General features: G+C 40.7%; 2 protein-coding genes across 2 annotated transcripts; one reads left to right on the top strand and one right to left on the bottom strand.

The window, feature by feature from the left end:
• The first annotated feature begins 4,523 nt into the window (after positions 1–4,523).
• Positions 4,524–10,694, top strand: ppm1nb (protein phosphatase, Mg2+/Mn2+ dependent, 1Nb (putative)). Its single transcript, XM_074611505.1, has 6 exons — positions 4,524–5,522; positions 5,733–6,304; positions 7,806–7,923; positions 9,055–9,169; positions 9,267–9,330; positions 9,440–10,694. The coding sequence occupies exons 1-6, from the start codon at positions 5,108–5,110 to the stop codon at positions 9,455–9,457; spliced, it is 1,302 nt and encodes a 433-aa protein (XP_074467606.1). The 5' UTR covers positions 4,524–5,107; the 3' UTR covers positions 9,458–10,694.
• On the bottom strand, positions 9,760–16,667 carry kcnk12l (potassium channel, subfamily K, member 12 like). Its single transcript, XM_074611504.1, has 3 exons — positions 13,656–16,667; positions 12,744–13,356; positions 9,760–12,618 (listed from the first exon to the last, which is right to left on the bottom strand). Exons 2-3 carry the CDS (start codon positions 13,129–13,131, stop codon positions 11,609–11,611), a joined length of 1,398 nt encoding a protein of 465 aa, XP_074467605.1. The 5' UTR covers positions 13,132–13,356; positions 13,656–16,667; the 3' UTR covers positions 9,760–11,608.
• Positions 16,668–16,683: the final 16 nt, after the last annotated feature.

Below are 16,683 nucleotides of genomic sequence, written 5' to 3' on the forward strand. Positions count from 1 at the left end.
CCTGCTTGCCTTCACTCACACACCGCGCGCGTTCTCGCTCCACCTCACGTTCATGCGCGCACACTACACACTGCAGAAGACTTCGTAGCTCTGAGAATATCTAGTAAATGTACAGTGGATGTTTGTGCAGAAATAAATGCTGTATCTCCTCCAGACCAAAAGAGGTTTCCCGTGTCTTGTGAAGTGACGGGGCTCCGCAACGAGAAACGGTATCGTCTCCGACCGGGTGCCGGTGTCTCCCTGTTCACTCCCACCGCGGTCGGAGACGATAACGTTTCTCTTCCTGCGGTCGGGAGGCTGATGCAGGAAAAGCCACCACTAGGATCAGCATTGATTCATGGAGAGACCTTCGTCTGGTCAGCTAACATTACTGCCAAGCAGGTGAAATATAGAGTGATATTGTGGTTTTAGTTGACGTGTGTCGCCTCACTGTTTTGAGCGATGCTCGTTCGTGTATATTTAGAGCGAGCAAGCGCGAACCCGACGCTGACTTTCGTTGATTTAACAGCCACAGGTGTCGCTGTTAACAAGCATTTCTGAAAGTTACAAACAGTCCCTTTAAAAGTCATAGATAGAAATTGAAATATTATAGTATATGTAGGAATTTGTGCACTAACATTCAATGATTTAAAGGAGGAATTATGAAGTATTATTGTGCACAACTCAAACATGAAATTATTCGTCCTGCGACATAACTAACATTGTAGTATATATAATGAGGAAATAGTCCTCATGGTGGGCCACACAAGAGAGGTTGATTAGAGCCATGATAGTTATCAATCAAGTGACTGAGATGCAAGCGCAAGAAAACACCGAAAAGTTCACTTTTAGTTACATACACATTCATTACTAACACTACAGCTATAAGTACTAAAGACTACAATTACAACATTTTACAAACAAGACACAAGAGGGAAAGTGGTACGGACTGGCAGGTTCAACAACTGAATGCTGTTACTCTTTTAATCAACATTGTTACAACTGAACAATTACATGATTTCTTTTTTAGTAGAGATTCCACAGTGATATTACATTTGGTGCCAGCTAGTGTCTGTGGGTGACTGGCTCTTAGAGGTGAGTTATGATGGCCAATGGTGGAGGGATGTTTATCCAAGTGTTAATGGCAGCTGGAGAGTGAATTGGTCTTTCCATCTTGCTGGCTCTTGGAGAAGAGTCAAAGGTGGTCAGTGGTATGGTTTAGTTGCCATGTAGGAGAAAAGGGGTTTATTATTTTGATAGTTGTCGTTTCAGGATGTTGTAAATCCATGATGTCTTAATGGCCTGGGGGGCTGAAGGAAGAGCTGGTCTTCTTCTGGAACTTTTCCTTATCATAAAAAAGTCATAGAAATGCCATGAAAATATAATATTAAGTATGCCATAAAAAAGTCATGAAAATGTTGTAACAAAGTGTCATAAAAAATGTATAGTATAGTATACCATAAAAATCTAATGAAAAAGTCATAAAATAAGTCATAGCCATAAAACTGTCATAGTATAGCATGCCAAAAAGAATTAATGAAAATGTCAGGAAAAAAGTTGCGGTGCTTGGTATTTCCTCAACTGATCTCAACATGGCTGCCGGGTCACAAAATGTATCATTTTACAGCTAAACAGTACACTATATAGTATGTCGAAAAAAGAAAAAAAAAATTAAAACAGTCATAGTATAGTATGTCGAGAAAATAAAACAAAATTCATAGAATAGTGATGAAAAAAAGTCATAATATAGTATGTTGAATTTCTTTTAAAAAGTCATAGTATAGTGTGTCAAAAATAAAAAATAAAAGTTATAGTATAGTATATCGAAAAGATAAAAAAAAGTCAAAGAATAGTATCTCGAAAAAATAAAAAAGTCATAGGATAGTATGTCTAAAAAAAGTCATAGTATAGTATGTAAAAAAATGTTATAGTATAGTATATCGAAAAAATAAAGTCATAGTATAGTATGTCAAAAATTTAAAAAAGTTATAGTATAGTATGTCAAAAAAATTAAAACAGTCATAGTATGGTATGTCAAAAATAAAGTCATAGTATAGTATGTCGAAAAAATAAAAAAAAGTCATAGAACAGTGTAGAAAAAAAAGTCATAGTATAGCATGTTGAAAAAAACAAAACAAAAGTCACAGTATAGTGTGTCGAAATTTGTTTTAAAAAGCCATAGGATAGTATGTCACAAAAAAAAGTCATAGTATAGTATGTAAAAAATAAAAAATAAAAAGTCATAGTATAGTATGTCAAAAAAATTTAAAACAAAGTCATAGTCTATTGTGCCAAAAATTAAAAAAAAAGTTATAGTATAGTATATCGAAAAGATAAAAAAGTCATAGTATAGTATGTCGAAAAAATAAAATAAAAAGTAATAGGATAGTGTGTAAAAATTGAATTAATCTCCAGAAAAACTCAAAACTCTACAAAAACTTGCAAACCACAAACCCGCTGCCACTAGCGTAACACTGGTTAGTTTTACCGTTAACAATAAACTCGGAGTTACTGAATTTAAACTATTTTCGGGACGTGGGTAGAGCAAGAACATGGAGACAGCGTCTTCATGATAACCTGGACCACTTTGATGTTCATCTCCACAGTCGGACATCTGAACACTGACTACAAACCAAAGTTATACATCACCTTACCACATCATCAAATCACTCTGCCAATCTTAACCAGTCATTACCAAAATTACAGGCAAGGGTCACCATGGTATGTAGTTCCCTATGTAACTTAATAGAATACAATATAAATGTATCTACCATTAATTCATTGATGTAAATTATTCAATAAACCTGAAAAGGTAATCTACAAAATAAATCTTGACAAAAATAAATCTCATTTTACCCTAACGTAACGTTTATGCTGAGCTACAGGCTGGCTGGTGAAATCAACAGTTTTTAATGTAAAATGAATCACCAATTAAGAACACAACCAATGTCAGTACTATCTCCTCTAAGCATTCATGAACAACTAATTACTTTATAATAGAGCTTGAATCAGAAACACAACATGTTCTAAATGAAAAATTATTGAGATGCTTCACTTATCACATTTTACATGCGTGCCAGAAAGATGCGTAAACATTTTTCTCTGCAGGGTTCATCATGTAAGAATTAAGTAGCCTTTATTTCAGCTCCTGCAATGGCAACACTATAACTCACATCTTATAGTTAAGATACTGATTCTTACTCTAATTTGCTTTTGACAAGCTTAGAAGCAGATATTCCATATTGCAGGTCTACGGTAGGCCTATGTTACAGTAATATCCAGATTATTATTACAGGTACTGTATGTTACAGACTATTGTGGAGGATATTTTGAGCACAAGACTATATGTGTACTGTTACAGCATATCCTTCACATTGGTTTGCTGAGATTCCTCCAAATCATTATTTTCCTTCATTATGATGTACAGCTGCCTAACAGCACATTTTGTAGCTGTGAATAAATATGTTAATCTGCTTATTTTAGCCCTTAAAAAGAACACATTTTCCAGGTGTAGGAATGTACCATGTTCAGGTATCTCCTGGGTTTATGAAGCACACATAATCTCAGAGGTTTGTTCCATTTGCGTGTACCTCAGTGAAAAGCTGCTTTAACACCACCATGACGAGTGAGTTTGATTAAATGGTTTCGTGCCTGGTCTCAGAAGCACGACTGGCAGAGTGTCAGCCCCAAAATCAAAGTATGTGGAGAATTACAGAGAGCGGCGATGTCATCCTGGCTGACTCCACAGATTTAAGCAGTTATTCGGGGGAATGATGCCAAACAAAACAGCTGTAAGTCATGTTGTGGTGACATGCATAATCATGCAAAACCAAAATCACATTTCTGCTTCTTCAAAATAAATTAACAGTTAAGTAATGCAGCAATGTTTTCCCCCTTTATCGCTATTGGATTTTCCATTTTTGTCTCTGTAAAGATAGAAAACATATACATTTGTGGCTTTTAATATTGTTTTCTTTGCCATTTTATTTTAGAAAGAGTTAGGATTAATAAACATATCTGGGCTATAGCAGATTTCGATTTATTGCCACACTAAGTTCCAGAGGAAAAAAAAGATCTGTCAGAAACTTGCCCAAGTGAGAAGAGAACTGGATGAGCCATGAATGCAGTTGATTTGATCATTCACACAGATTTATGAGAACGTTTCAGTTCAAAGCCTTCATGTTTTCCTAAATAATATAGATCAATATTAAAAAAATAAAAGATCAAATAATACAAACATAATCCAAGTTTGGCACACAGGATGTCCAAGGTCACTACAAGCAAACTATGTTATACATTACAGACATTATAGATATAAAAACAGCCAAACCCTGAGTCCAATCTGACTCAGAATTAAACAAAATAATGCAGATTTGATTTCTGTTTTTAATTGGTAGATGATTAGTCATGAATCCCTGCAGAGGAGCACATGCACTGTCACCATGTTTAATGTATACAAGTGAAATATCAGTTTAAAGGGATCATCTCTGTGCATAATGAAAGTAAACCTTCTTTCCCCTGTGTTTCTTCTTTCCACCGTCAGTAACACACTGCGTGCTAAATGGCCGACAGCCCTGTAATCCACAGCGGTTGCAGCCCATAATCCCAACCGATCAAACGGTGAGATTACCAAACATGTGGGAGGGGCAGAGCTGCAGATAGGAGGACGGTGAGAGAGGGTGAGCTCAAACATCACAGTGGCGATGCAAGCTAAGCAGGGATTGGTGCACACAAATAGCCAGCCAATCACAGCGGAGGCAGGAAAAATAACAAGGGCAGAGCTAGTAGAAGAGGGAAGAGCTATGAGAAAGCGAGAAAGAGGGTGAAATCACAGCAGCGAAGAGGAGAGACCAAAACAAGGAGGAGAGGAAGGATGAGTGGAGGAGCGAGCGCTGATCAGTGAGGTCTCCAGAGAGGAGCGAGGAGAGGAAGGAGATGAGCAAGGAGAGGGGGGTGAGCAGCCAGCACTGAGAACATCCATCAGCTCAGGCAGCCATGCTCTGAGCCCTGGAACAGCAGGGCTACGCAGACACTGCACAGGCCCAGCATCAGGCCCAGCTCAGCCCTCCATCCCAGCCACAAACACAGAGGCGGGGATAAAAGAAGATTCCACTCACATCAGCTGTGCATGAGAGCCATGAGGACATCCAGGAAGGGCAGCGTGGAGATGCCTGCGTTTATGCGGCAGCTGGTGAAAGAGACGGAGAAGAGGGTCAGCTCTTTCTTCAAAGGGGGCCGTGGAGGAGCAGCAGAGGGAGAGCAGCCAGGGGATGGGGAGAGAGAGGAGGTCATCCCTAGCCCCTACCTGGACCGGCCGGTCCTGGACAAGCTTACTGAGGAGGGCTGTGCCCGCTGGGGCCTCACCTATGCCCTGGGAAGCATGCAGGGCTGGAGGGCCAACATGGAGGACTTCCACAACTGTGTGCCACAGCTGGGTGGAGAGCTGGCCGACTGGAGCTTCTTCGCTGTGTTCGATGGTCATGCAGGCAGCACGGTGGCACAGTACTGCTCCCAGCACCTTCTGGGTCGGATCCTGGCCACAGGTGAGAGATATGCATGAATACATATAAATATATTTAATCAGTGGTGTGGACTGTTGTGGAGAAAAGGCTCTTTTTACAGTGAAAGATATGATTTATACCTGTTATCATTTCTCATTGCATTCTGCAAATATCTATTTATGTAATGATGTGTTTTTATGGGATGCTGGATTCAGAAAAGTATTCCCACATTGCATCTGTTTGTGCACACAGGTGGGATGGGACCAGAGGACGACCCTGAAAGGGTGAAAGGAGCCATCATCGAGGGCTTCCTGCAAACAGACAAGCACCTGAACTCTGTGGCACGTCGAGAAGGCTGGGAGAGGGGTGGTACCACTGTGGTGGCCGCTCTCATCTCACCATATTACATCTACTTCGCCAACTGTGGTGACTCGAGGGCCATGCTGTGCCGGTCTGGCCAGGTCTGCTTCTCCACCGAGGACCACAAACCTTACAGCCCTCTGGAGAAAGAGCGCATTGAGAGCGCAGGCGGCTCCGTGTCCATCCAACGGATCAACGGCTCCCTGGCAGTGTCCCGTGGTCTGGGGGACTTCAGCTACAAGGGAGCAGAGAACCGGACGGCCACCCAGCAGATGGTGTCACCAGAGCCAGAGGTGTGTGTGGTGGAGCGCTCACCGGCAGATGAGTTCCTGGTGCTCGCCTGCGACGGGGTGTGGGACACCATCAGCAACGAGGAGCTGTGCGCCTTCATCCACAACCGGCTGCAAGTCTGCACTGACCTGAGGGACGTCTGCACCCAAGTCATTGACCTCTGCCTCTATAAGGTCAGAACCTGCTGCTTAACAACAGAATACATGTTATCTTAGTCCCTTTAAATACATGTTCCGCCGTTTGAATGGCAAATCATTTTAACTGATTATAAACACTAAAAACAACTCCAGTGTAAGATTGTGTTGCATAATTTTTAATGGGCAGTGGATTTTATGTAATAACATAATCCCTTAAACTGTGACTGTGTTGAGTTGGTTTGGCTTGATCTGAAAGCTCCCGGGGTCATTCCAGTTTGAGAAAAGAGCTCAGCTTTATAACTCAGGCATAGTTTCTATTTGATTAATAGCGCACACACCAAATCACTCACAATCAATCTTGTATATGACTTTTGCTCAGGCTTTCAAAAAAACTCACTCCAGTTGCATCTTTTCTTATATCTAACTTTTCAAGGAAAACGTCGTGGGTAATAAGTGTAAACTAAGTGTAGAGTTCCACAGGGGGATGTGCTCGATCGTCTCATTTTTCTTGTGTATATAAATGGTCTGAAGGCTTTTTGATCTGGTTATTTATTTCTACATACTGTGTGCAAATGGCTTGTTCATAAAGATAAAAGGTTCTATGTAATATTGTGGTTTTAGGCTGCCATTTTGCACGCGGTTGCCAGATGCACTGCGATGAAACTAAGAAAATCCTCTGGTTTAAGTTTGAATTGGTGAAACCTGTGTCAAGCAACATCAAAAAAGCAAACTTATTTACTTATCCAACAGATAAGGAGCAACACTAGTATTCATTTTGAGTTGGATTTCTAGCCACCCAAATAATCCTACAATATTTATTCTCCTTTTAGCTCTGTTTTGCTCTCCACCATCTCAGTGTCAGACGATTGAAGGCTGATGTTCATACAATTGCTCATCATATCATCCTTATACATTAAGAATAGTATTAAACCAATAAGGGAGAATAATTATTCCAATACAGCCAGCTCCACAAATATTATAGCTGCAAGATTTCAGTGTGTTTAGTGAAGGACATTTTTCACTGTACAGTAACTAATCTATAGATCTATAAGGAAATTAGATCAGTGTTATGTTGTGCCCATAATTGAATTGATGTATATCTTCTTCCTTAGTAAGTGGAACAAATTCCCTCTATAAACTCATGCCCTATTTAAAACCAGGGTTCACAGATCCTCAAGGTAATCAATAAAAGAAACTGAGTTTATTGTCTATCTTGTCTTTTCTTAAGAGTCAAAGAAACACATCAGGATAAACATGGACCACATGTGCACATGCTAACATCCGTCATGTCCATCATGTCACTCCGTTACGTAACAGGGCTTCAGCTCGGGTACGCACAATGACCTCAAAATGTCACAGCTTCTTCCACGCTCCATTTACATTTTCCTGCTCCACTGAATCTGTGGGGTGACTTTGAGGTGAAAATGATCTATCTCTGAAACTAAAGCTCACCCAGGATGTAATAATGTTTCATAAGTTGACATTTGTAAGGTCAGCCATCATTAGTCACCTCTGCTGATGCCTCTTCGCTCCACAGGGCAGCCTGGACAACATCAGCATCATTCTGCTGTGCTTTCCTGGAGCCCCCCAGCTGTCAGCAGAGGCATTACACCAGGAGGCCGAGCTGGAGGACCTGCTGGAGTCCAAAGTAGCAGGTGTGTGGTGATGATTCTTGTGTTCTTTTTAGGCACTTGCAGTTGTCATGGTTTGATGTTGAAATCCTGACACTTTTCTGTTTTCTTGAGGTTTGAAGTTCAAGCACATTGAGATGAAACTCTTCTGTACTTGTCCTGGTTTATGAGGACAGACAGCTTTGTGGGGACTGCACACCTATGTACAATTTATTCTAACACAAATCAATACCTCTCGTTTAATTCCAAGTATTACTTGTTGTCAACAAATCCCATGAAAAGACCAAAATCAACAATGAATTGATCCTACTAACAATAACAAGAGTTGTCTGTGTAGCCAGAGCCCGATATAGATTATTCCTCTCTGTCGTAGATCTCCATTGTTGCCCAAAAACACATCAGTGAGCCACACCGTTGCACTGGGTGACATGTTCCTTCATGACCATGAATATGAGCACTGTAGTTTTAATTTGAGTCAATCCCACACAGGCAGTGTACTGTCCTGATGTGGCAAATACTCACTAGAACACCAAATGTGTATTCATCCGCAGCTGAAAGTAGTCCCCGACAAATGCACTGTTTTAGTAACTAAAATCTACAGCGCCCAGCTGTTTTGGCAGTTTACTTATCCTTTTTAAAAATGAAACTATATTTATGTGTGGCCCATTTTTAAAGAAGTACGTCTTCGGCAAGCACAAATAAAGTGCTCCGGGGACGACGTATTTTTCTAGGTCGACCAGAAAGTTAGCATTAAAGGCTTAAAAATTCACGAGTGGGATATTTACTGACGTATTTTATATCGTAGAACAAAACATTAAAATCTCTTCAGCTTGTGTTAACCACAGACCTTATTTCAGACATCTAACTAAAAACCCATTCAAAAAATCCATTGACATCCAGATGAGAGAACTGGAAGTGTTAAATGCTAACTCATTTCCAGCTTTTAGGACTCATTCCTGTAGCACTCTATAGGCTTGGGGCTGAAATTATTGAAAGACAAACTAAAGCATTATTGTTTTTTGACTTTTCATGGTTTGTTTGATTTTTTTGTTGATAATATTAAAAGTATATCTTATTCTTTAAGCTGCATGTAAAATGAAATTATTGCCTGAATCTTTCCAAATTTGCTTCTGTTTTTGTTTTAAAATCCAACAGAGATTTATGATGAGCTGTGCGCCAGAGGGGAGGAACCTGACCTGCTGTCTGTCCTCACAGTCCTCGCATCCACTGTCATCCCTGGATTACCACCAGGTGGAGGCATACAGAGCAAGTAAGAGACACTAAATGTGTTCAAGTGTATGTGTGTGTGTGTGTGTGCATATACCCTGTATTGTGAAATTACACCATGCCACTTATGTGTGTTGCAGAAGGAACTGCATTATTTCTGCTTACTACCAACAAAGAGAGACTCACAAGCCCACTCTACCAAATGTGAGTACAAACTACACATCTGTCCCAGTCTAACCATTAGAAGACATGTTATTTCCTTCACTATGCCCAGTATATTCACCATTATTTTCTCCATTACCTGTCTGTCCAGGGTCTGGGAGGCTCCTGAGAAGCACGACTGGTTTCCTCGGATCCATGGAGGGACTGTAATTAATGTCAATTAATTATTAATGTTTTCTTCATGTGTGCACTTTGACAAAAAGGGAAATGATGAACAGACAGGGGGGTTTGTTTACATCATACTAGCAAGCAGCATCTTGTCATAACAAATACAATGCAAAAATAGATCTAATAAAGCCTGATACATTTTATATTTATACAAGAAGGACATTTTGTAAGACTTACTCAGAGACACTGACCCAGCAACAAACCTCTGCCTCATATTCAGTGAACAGAAGATACAGATGAAAATTTCAAATAACAGTCTGTAGAAACTGAATAACAACCAGCTGTGAAATTGTACGTTTTCATTGGATATAATATGGAACATGAGTATACGTGTGTAGAGTTGTATTTTAAAGATGATGTTTTAAGAATAGATATAGTAAAAGGAAGGGGAAATGTGTTAGTGCTAGCCAAGAGCTAACGTGCAGCTAACATATATCCATTTGCATCAACAGGAATTGCTAACAGTGCTAACCGTGCTAACAGTGCTAACAGCTGATGGGAATGCACAAATTTATCTTTTTCCCTCATGGCCGAATGTGCCAGGCAAATAAAAACTAATTAAATGTTTAAATCTACTAAATAAATCTCAACACACACTTAGTCAAGAAAAAAATACATTTCACACATAATCTAAACTCCTTTTGAAGAGGCGTTCACGTCTACAATTTTTAGTTTATTTTAAACATGTAGAATAAGATCCACTCGGCTGGAGTGAGGTTATGTGTTACGTTATGAGTTATTTGTTAAAATAGTTTGATAGATTATATACCGTTACGATTTGATTGTTACCAAAATCTGAACTAAAAGCATCCCAAATACCCTAAAATCTTTATTTCATGACCGATCAAAATCTGTTTTACATGAATAAGTTCTATGCCTACATACTTTTTGCAATTCTTTCTATATATTAACCATATTTCTAAACATTTTCTTCAATACAGTGTATGTGAAATGTGTTTTTTCCATAAGTTTGATGATGTATACTGTGCTGCCTTATTCATCTTTTATATAGTAAAGATAAAAACAAACAGCATCAGAACAGATCAGTTTCAGGAAGGGTCATTTTATCCACATCATATAATGCATTGTTATATTATTTCAGTGAGTATTTTTCTGTGTATAGACATTATATATTAAGAGTCATGATTGTTTTAAACCTAAATAAAGACTATTTAATTGACGACTTGCAGTATTTTTTCTCACAATAACTCACTAAAGAACTATTTCTCTCATTGTTTTGAAATTACAGTGAAGACAATTCCTTAAGCGTGACTACTGGAGGAAAATGGATGATTTTGTGTCTAAGGATGAAGCTTTTCTCCTCACACTCATCATCCAAAGCACGATGATACAGAATGGATTAAAATAGGGTTTCTTGCATAGTAAAGGATCTCCTCCAGCTGGCCGAGGAGAGCCTGAATCTTGCTCTCCGCTATGTTGATGTGAGCCTGCGACTATCTGTACAGCACTTATTGACATAAGGACGTCCTCTACAGGCCACATTTGATTAGATGTGCTCTATTGAAAACCCTGGATCTCAGCGCTCTTTCGTGATTACTATGAATTTCAATGACATGCATTGATGAAACAAGATGGCAGACTTGTGAGCAATCAACAAATTAAACTGTCTCTTCCTCTGTGCTCGTGAGCTGCTGCAGTGCGTTTGAGAAGCTCTGTTTAAATACAAATAACATTTTAAATGTTTTATATTTGCGGCTAGTTATCTAAGAGGAGACTGTAGATATATTCTGTATGTTCACTAATACTACCTCACATACAACTACATTTATTGAGGAGCTCAGGGGACATGTGCAGCACTCTTAAATCAGCAGTTCCCTTTAAGTGGTCCTTCGCTGCTTCTTTCATCTGATTGCTTTTGAATGAGCCAATCACTTCAGGACATCAGACCCCTCCTCACAGTGATGTTGAATTCTTTAAAATTGTATTTGTCTTTTTTGCTCTCGCTTCCACACAGGAGAATGAGGATAAAGGATTGGCTTTCTCTAAATCCCTCTATGAGGAAATAGGTTGGATTAGGTCTCCAGTATAGAGTACCCAAAGCAATGTACACAAGAATGACATCTCAGTGGTGCTACCTATCCACACTGGTTTCCTGTAGGCGGTTATTCATAATGGCCAAGGCCCCCACACCACCAGAGAATCCATTTTGGTGGCCGTAGCTCTGCCGTGGACCCTGGTGAGCTGTTTCGCTCAGCTGCTTCTGCAGCAGTGCCAGAGACACCTTGTTGGACACCATGAACTCATTGACAGAGATCATCTCTCCCGACAGACGACGGCCCACATATACCCCATCAGCCACTGCGCCTGCATCCGTTTCACTGTCACACACTGTCTCCACCGAGCCGTCCCTGTAGCGGAGTCTTCCTGCAGGGCAGTGGGATGAGATGGGCTGCACGGTGTTGCGTTTTAAGCGCTTTCGTCTGAGGTGTGCAGGCGGGCGCAGGCGGTTGTGATTTTTTTTCTGGAGGCAGGGGCAGCAGAGCAACCGACAGCCAGGTCTAGAGCAGGAGCAGGGCCGATGCCGCCTCGAGCACACCAGCTTACCCACGATCCAGGTAAGAGTTTGCTTGATGATAATGGAAATGACATTGAAGAGTGAGTAGATGCAACATACCCCCATTAAGATGAAAAGGCAGTTCCCGAGCCGGTAGGCCTCCTGAGACTCGTACTGCTGCCTCTGACTGCTCACCAGGTCCCCAAAGCCGATGGTGCTGAAGGCCACAAAACAGAAGTAGAGGGAGTCCACGTAGCTCCAGTTCTCCATGGAGCTGTACAGGGTGGAGGCGCTGCACGCAATCACCACCGATGCCACACCGAGAATCAGCATCACGTAATAGACTGATGGTTTCCAGCCTTCCAGGCTATCCTCCTCACCGGACGTCTCCTCCCTGCTTGACACCACCCCAACTCCGGCGCACCTTAGCCGACGTTCATGACACCAGCGCATGATGTAAGCTAACATCGTGATGATCCTCTCCAGGAAGAGGTTAAAGAAGAGGATGGTGGCAGCACAGCCGATGAGACCATAGAAGATTAAGAATATTTTTCCAGCTATGGTCGCCGGTGTGGTCATGCCAAAGCCTGGAGAAGAGACACACAAAATAAAAGGTTAAAAGATCAAGGTTAACCATTTTGGAGTTGGTATTGCATAAGGATAATCTAAGAATTTAGCATCTCAGAAAGACAAAAAAAACTTCATGGCTTACCAATAGTAGAGACCACTGTGCCCACAAAGTAGAAAGCTCCAGAAAAGTCCCAGCGGGGCCTCAGCGTATCCACTCTGATCCCAGCTCCGTTTGCCTCCTCGTACTGCCGCAACAGAGTGTGCAGGGCGCCCAGGTTGACCCTGTATCTCTGGGTGAAGTTGTTCAGCTGCTGCTTCCAGAGGCGGCGGGCAGCCAGCTCAAAGGGGTGCTCCAGGGCCGAGAAGATGGCCGCCCCGCACAACAAGTAGAGCAGGATGAGCCCGGCCAGCAGGCAGAAACGAGCATTGTCTTCATTCATGGGTGCCCTGGAGCAGCAGCAGCAGCTGCCAGCAGCCCTCCTCTGGGCCATGAGCACAGCAGCAGCACAGATACACCACTGCAAAAGCATGCACCGCCTCCGCCAGGGCTGCCAAGTCACACACTCACAGTATGCGTCACATACATTACCCGCCACACAACATACATGCACTGGCTATGTAGAGCACTGTTAGTTTACATATACAGCGATACATTTGGCTCTAAAATTGCTGCTAAAAGTCTGTACATCTCTTGGAGGTTACTCTGCTGCTTTAATCATTTAGGAGGAAAACTATGCACCTGAAGAGAATGTATCCTGTAAGAAAAAAAAAGGATATATATTACTTGTAACCACAATGTAAAATTTGTATTTAAATTGTACAGTTATGCTAAATAAATATTTTATTTTGCACTTTTTTTCCCCTTCATTAATACAAAATTATTTCACAAAAATGTGACTGAAAACATGCTGTGTTTTGGTTAAATCAGTATATTTATTATAAGAAAACACTAAATTCATTAAAACATTTTTAGTCAGTAGCAGTTTATGATATAATAATCCACTCACAAATCAAGTAGTTAAAGTTTAAAGTAAAAAAAAAAAACACATAGTACCTGGTCTCGTTGACAGCAGCGTTCGTTCCCTGAGCGGCGCCGGTCTGCTGTGCTCGTTCCATGGATCTGCTGAACAATGACCAGCGAGAGGAAGCCTCTTGAGTTTTTTGTGCAAACTGAGAGGCTGTCTGATGTTTCATCTGTCACACACTGACATCATCATCCCCTGCCCACCCTCTCCGTCTTTGAGCACACCCTGATTGGTGCAGTCATCTCTTCATATTGAAAACACTACTCCTCTTTTTCAAGCCTTCATCACACCTAAATTTAACTTCACTTTAAAGAGCTACAAAGTGACACACGGTTTGCTTTATATATAAACATATATATACTCAGTTGTATCTACCCAGCGTGGACTAAGGAGTTTCGAGTCCTGATTTGAACCTCAATTCTCCCCCGCTACTGAAACTAATGTTTAGCAGTGGCCTAAACATTAGACAAGTGCCATGTGACCAGAAGCTCGCCAGGTCAGCAGAATGCATTAAAGTAGGTGAAACATAAGAGCAGAGCTCGCCCCTCTATCTTTACCACCACTGTGGTATCCTTGTGCAAAGCACTCAACTCAAAGCTGCTCCGGTGGGGTTTGTGGGTCTCAGTAGCCAGCAGGTTATACCGTGCAGCTTCCAGCCCCTCTCAGAGGGCTTTTTGTTGTTGCTGCAGACTGTGTGGGAGGATTTGTTGAGCATGACTTTCAGCTTCTCTGTCTGCTCATCCCTTTAATCTCGTCTGGTGCTGCCGGCGAGGGCAGGGGTTCCCTCCGCCTGCCGTCTGATGGCTGAGTGACAGAAGCAGACAGGTGTGGAAGACAGAGAGCACATCTGCCTTCATCTCACCAGTCAGCCGTACATCAGGTGTTGAACTTTAGAGTTTGATTAGTATTTGGATCTGGTCAGGTTTAAAGTGCTGCACATCTATCACTCTATATGATATTTTAATGACTAACTGTATGTGAGTAAATGCTGATAGCTGCATGAATCCATCAATGTTTTACTTTCTCAACAGGATTACTGTACAATGGATTTAACAATAACCAAAAACTAAACAATAAAGTATAAAATTACTTTGTAAAGAGGTTTTTAGATGATGAGCTTCATTTTGTGCTTTATGTAACACACAAAATGTATTGTTTATGTAATACAGGATTTAAACATGACATACGAATTAACAATGTATTAAACAATTTGCTTTTCCCTTTCTCAAGTACTCCCAACCAATCTTAATATGCATTTTACTAAAATATAAATATTTATTACTTTACTTATTTACTTATTGGTTTATTCCAGGACAGTGCATGTTAATAAACAGTGCTGTTAATGCCTCAACTTTCTCAAGTAAATTTGCAATTTGTTAAACTGATTGTTTTGTTTGATCGGTTGTATGAAGGCAGAAAAGCATGAATTATACTCTACAATCTTGACGTATTCAATAATCCAAAACAGTAAAAACATCAAATGCCATCAACCATCATGCCTCGAAGGAGGACTAAAAACACCTGGTTTTCATGAGTCATCATGACCTAAACCACTACTGAGACAAAAAGATGCAAATTTAAACCAGAGAGTTCCTGTCAAGGTGTCAGTCGCAGTAAGGATATAAGGAGATTTCATTCAAATTTTAAAGACTCCATGGGACACTGACAAAAAAATTATCAGTAAATTTGGCCAACAGTTATAGTAGCATAAACTCTGGTCACTGGTCTTTAAATAGATAAGAGTAGAAATGTTGTGTTGTATTATTATGTATCATTGTGCTGAAACAATCCATCAAATAATGTTTATCTACTATTGCTGTCTTCAGGCCTTAAATTTGACTTGTAAATGAAAAAGATGAAGTGTCTATAGCCATGCTAGCGGCCCTGTGAGGCTGTACATAGACACAACTGTGCTTTGAGATAAATGCTAATGTCATAATGCTAACATTTTTATGTTTAGATGGTATAATGTTCACCATTTTCACCATATTAGTTAAGCATGTTAAAGAGGATCTATTATGCTTATTTTCAGGTGCATACTTGTATTTTGGTTTCTACTAGAAAATGTTTACATGCATTATTGTTAAAAAAAAACTTTATTTTTCTCATCCCGGCTGTGCTGCAGCACCTCTTTTCACCCTCTGTCTGAAACGCTCTGTTTGAACTCCTCCCCCCGCCCTCCCAAAAAGTCCAGACTCCTCTGATTGGTCAGCTGGCCCACTGTTGTGATTGGTCAACCGAACCAAACTCGCCAGACTCGGCTCCAGCTTCGCTCAAACTAGCTTTGTTTGAGGATGTGCCAAACGAGCTGCTAAGCAGGTGTTATGCAAATGTATTACTTGGTGACATCACCACGTTACGGAAGAAAAGGCGGCACAAAGGCGTTTCAGGCAGTTCAGGAGCAGTGTTTCTGTGGGGGAGAGTAACTCCCTTTGGCGTGGACTTTGTAACTTTGCAGACCTTTTACATGCACAAAAAAACATATATCACACTAAAGGAAAGGGAAAAGCACAAAAGCATAATAGATCCTCTTTAACATTTGCTGATTTGCAGTAAACACAAAGTGAGTATGACTGAGGATGATGGGAATGTCATCAGTTTTGCAGGTATTATGTATTGGACAAACTCAAATTTTGACTTGTTGATGTTGCTACTTCGTGGCAATCCAATAGTTGTTGGGACATTTCACTCAAATGTCAACCTCATGGTGGTGGGACCATGAACGTCTGTACAAAATTTTCGGCATATCCGTCCAATAGTTTTGCAGATATTTCCGTGTGGACTAAAATGGTGGACTGACCGACCGACATTGTCTTCCCTAGAACCACGCCGCTAGCATGGCTAAAAACAATAGCCAGGGTTTTTAGCCCCTCATAATCAAAAAGACAAGACTGAAAATAAGATCAAATTTAATGTGAAAATCAAACCATTAACCCCATAACCCATAAATCACTATGTGCAAAGGTCTAATATTGCTGGACCACAAGGAACACCCTACCTATTCTTGGTCTCCAAAACATACTTATTTATATTATATTTCATTTCTGCCAATAGATA

This window comes from Sebastes fasciatus, chromosome 16 (assembly GCF_043250625.1).
Source record: "Sebastes fasciatus isolate fSebFas1 chromosome 16, fSebFas1.pri, whole genome shotgun sequence".
NCBI classification, from domain to species: Eukaryota; Metazoa; Chordata; class Actinopteri; order Perciformes; family Sebastidae; genus Sebastes; species Sebastes fasciatus.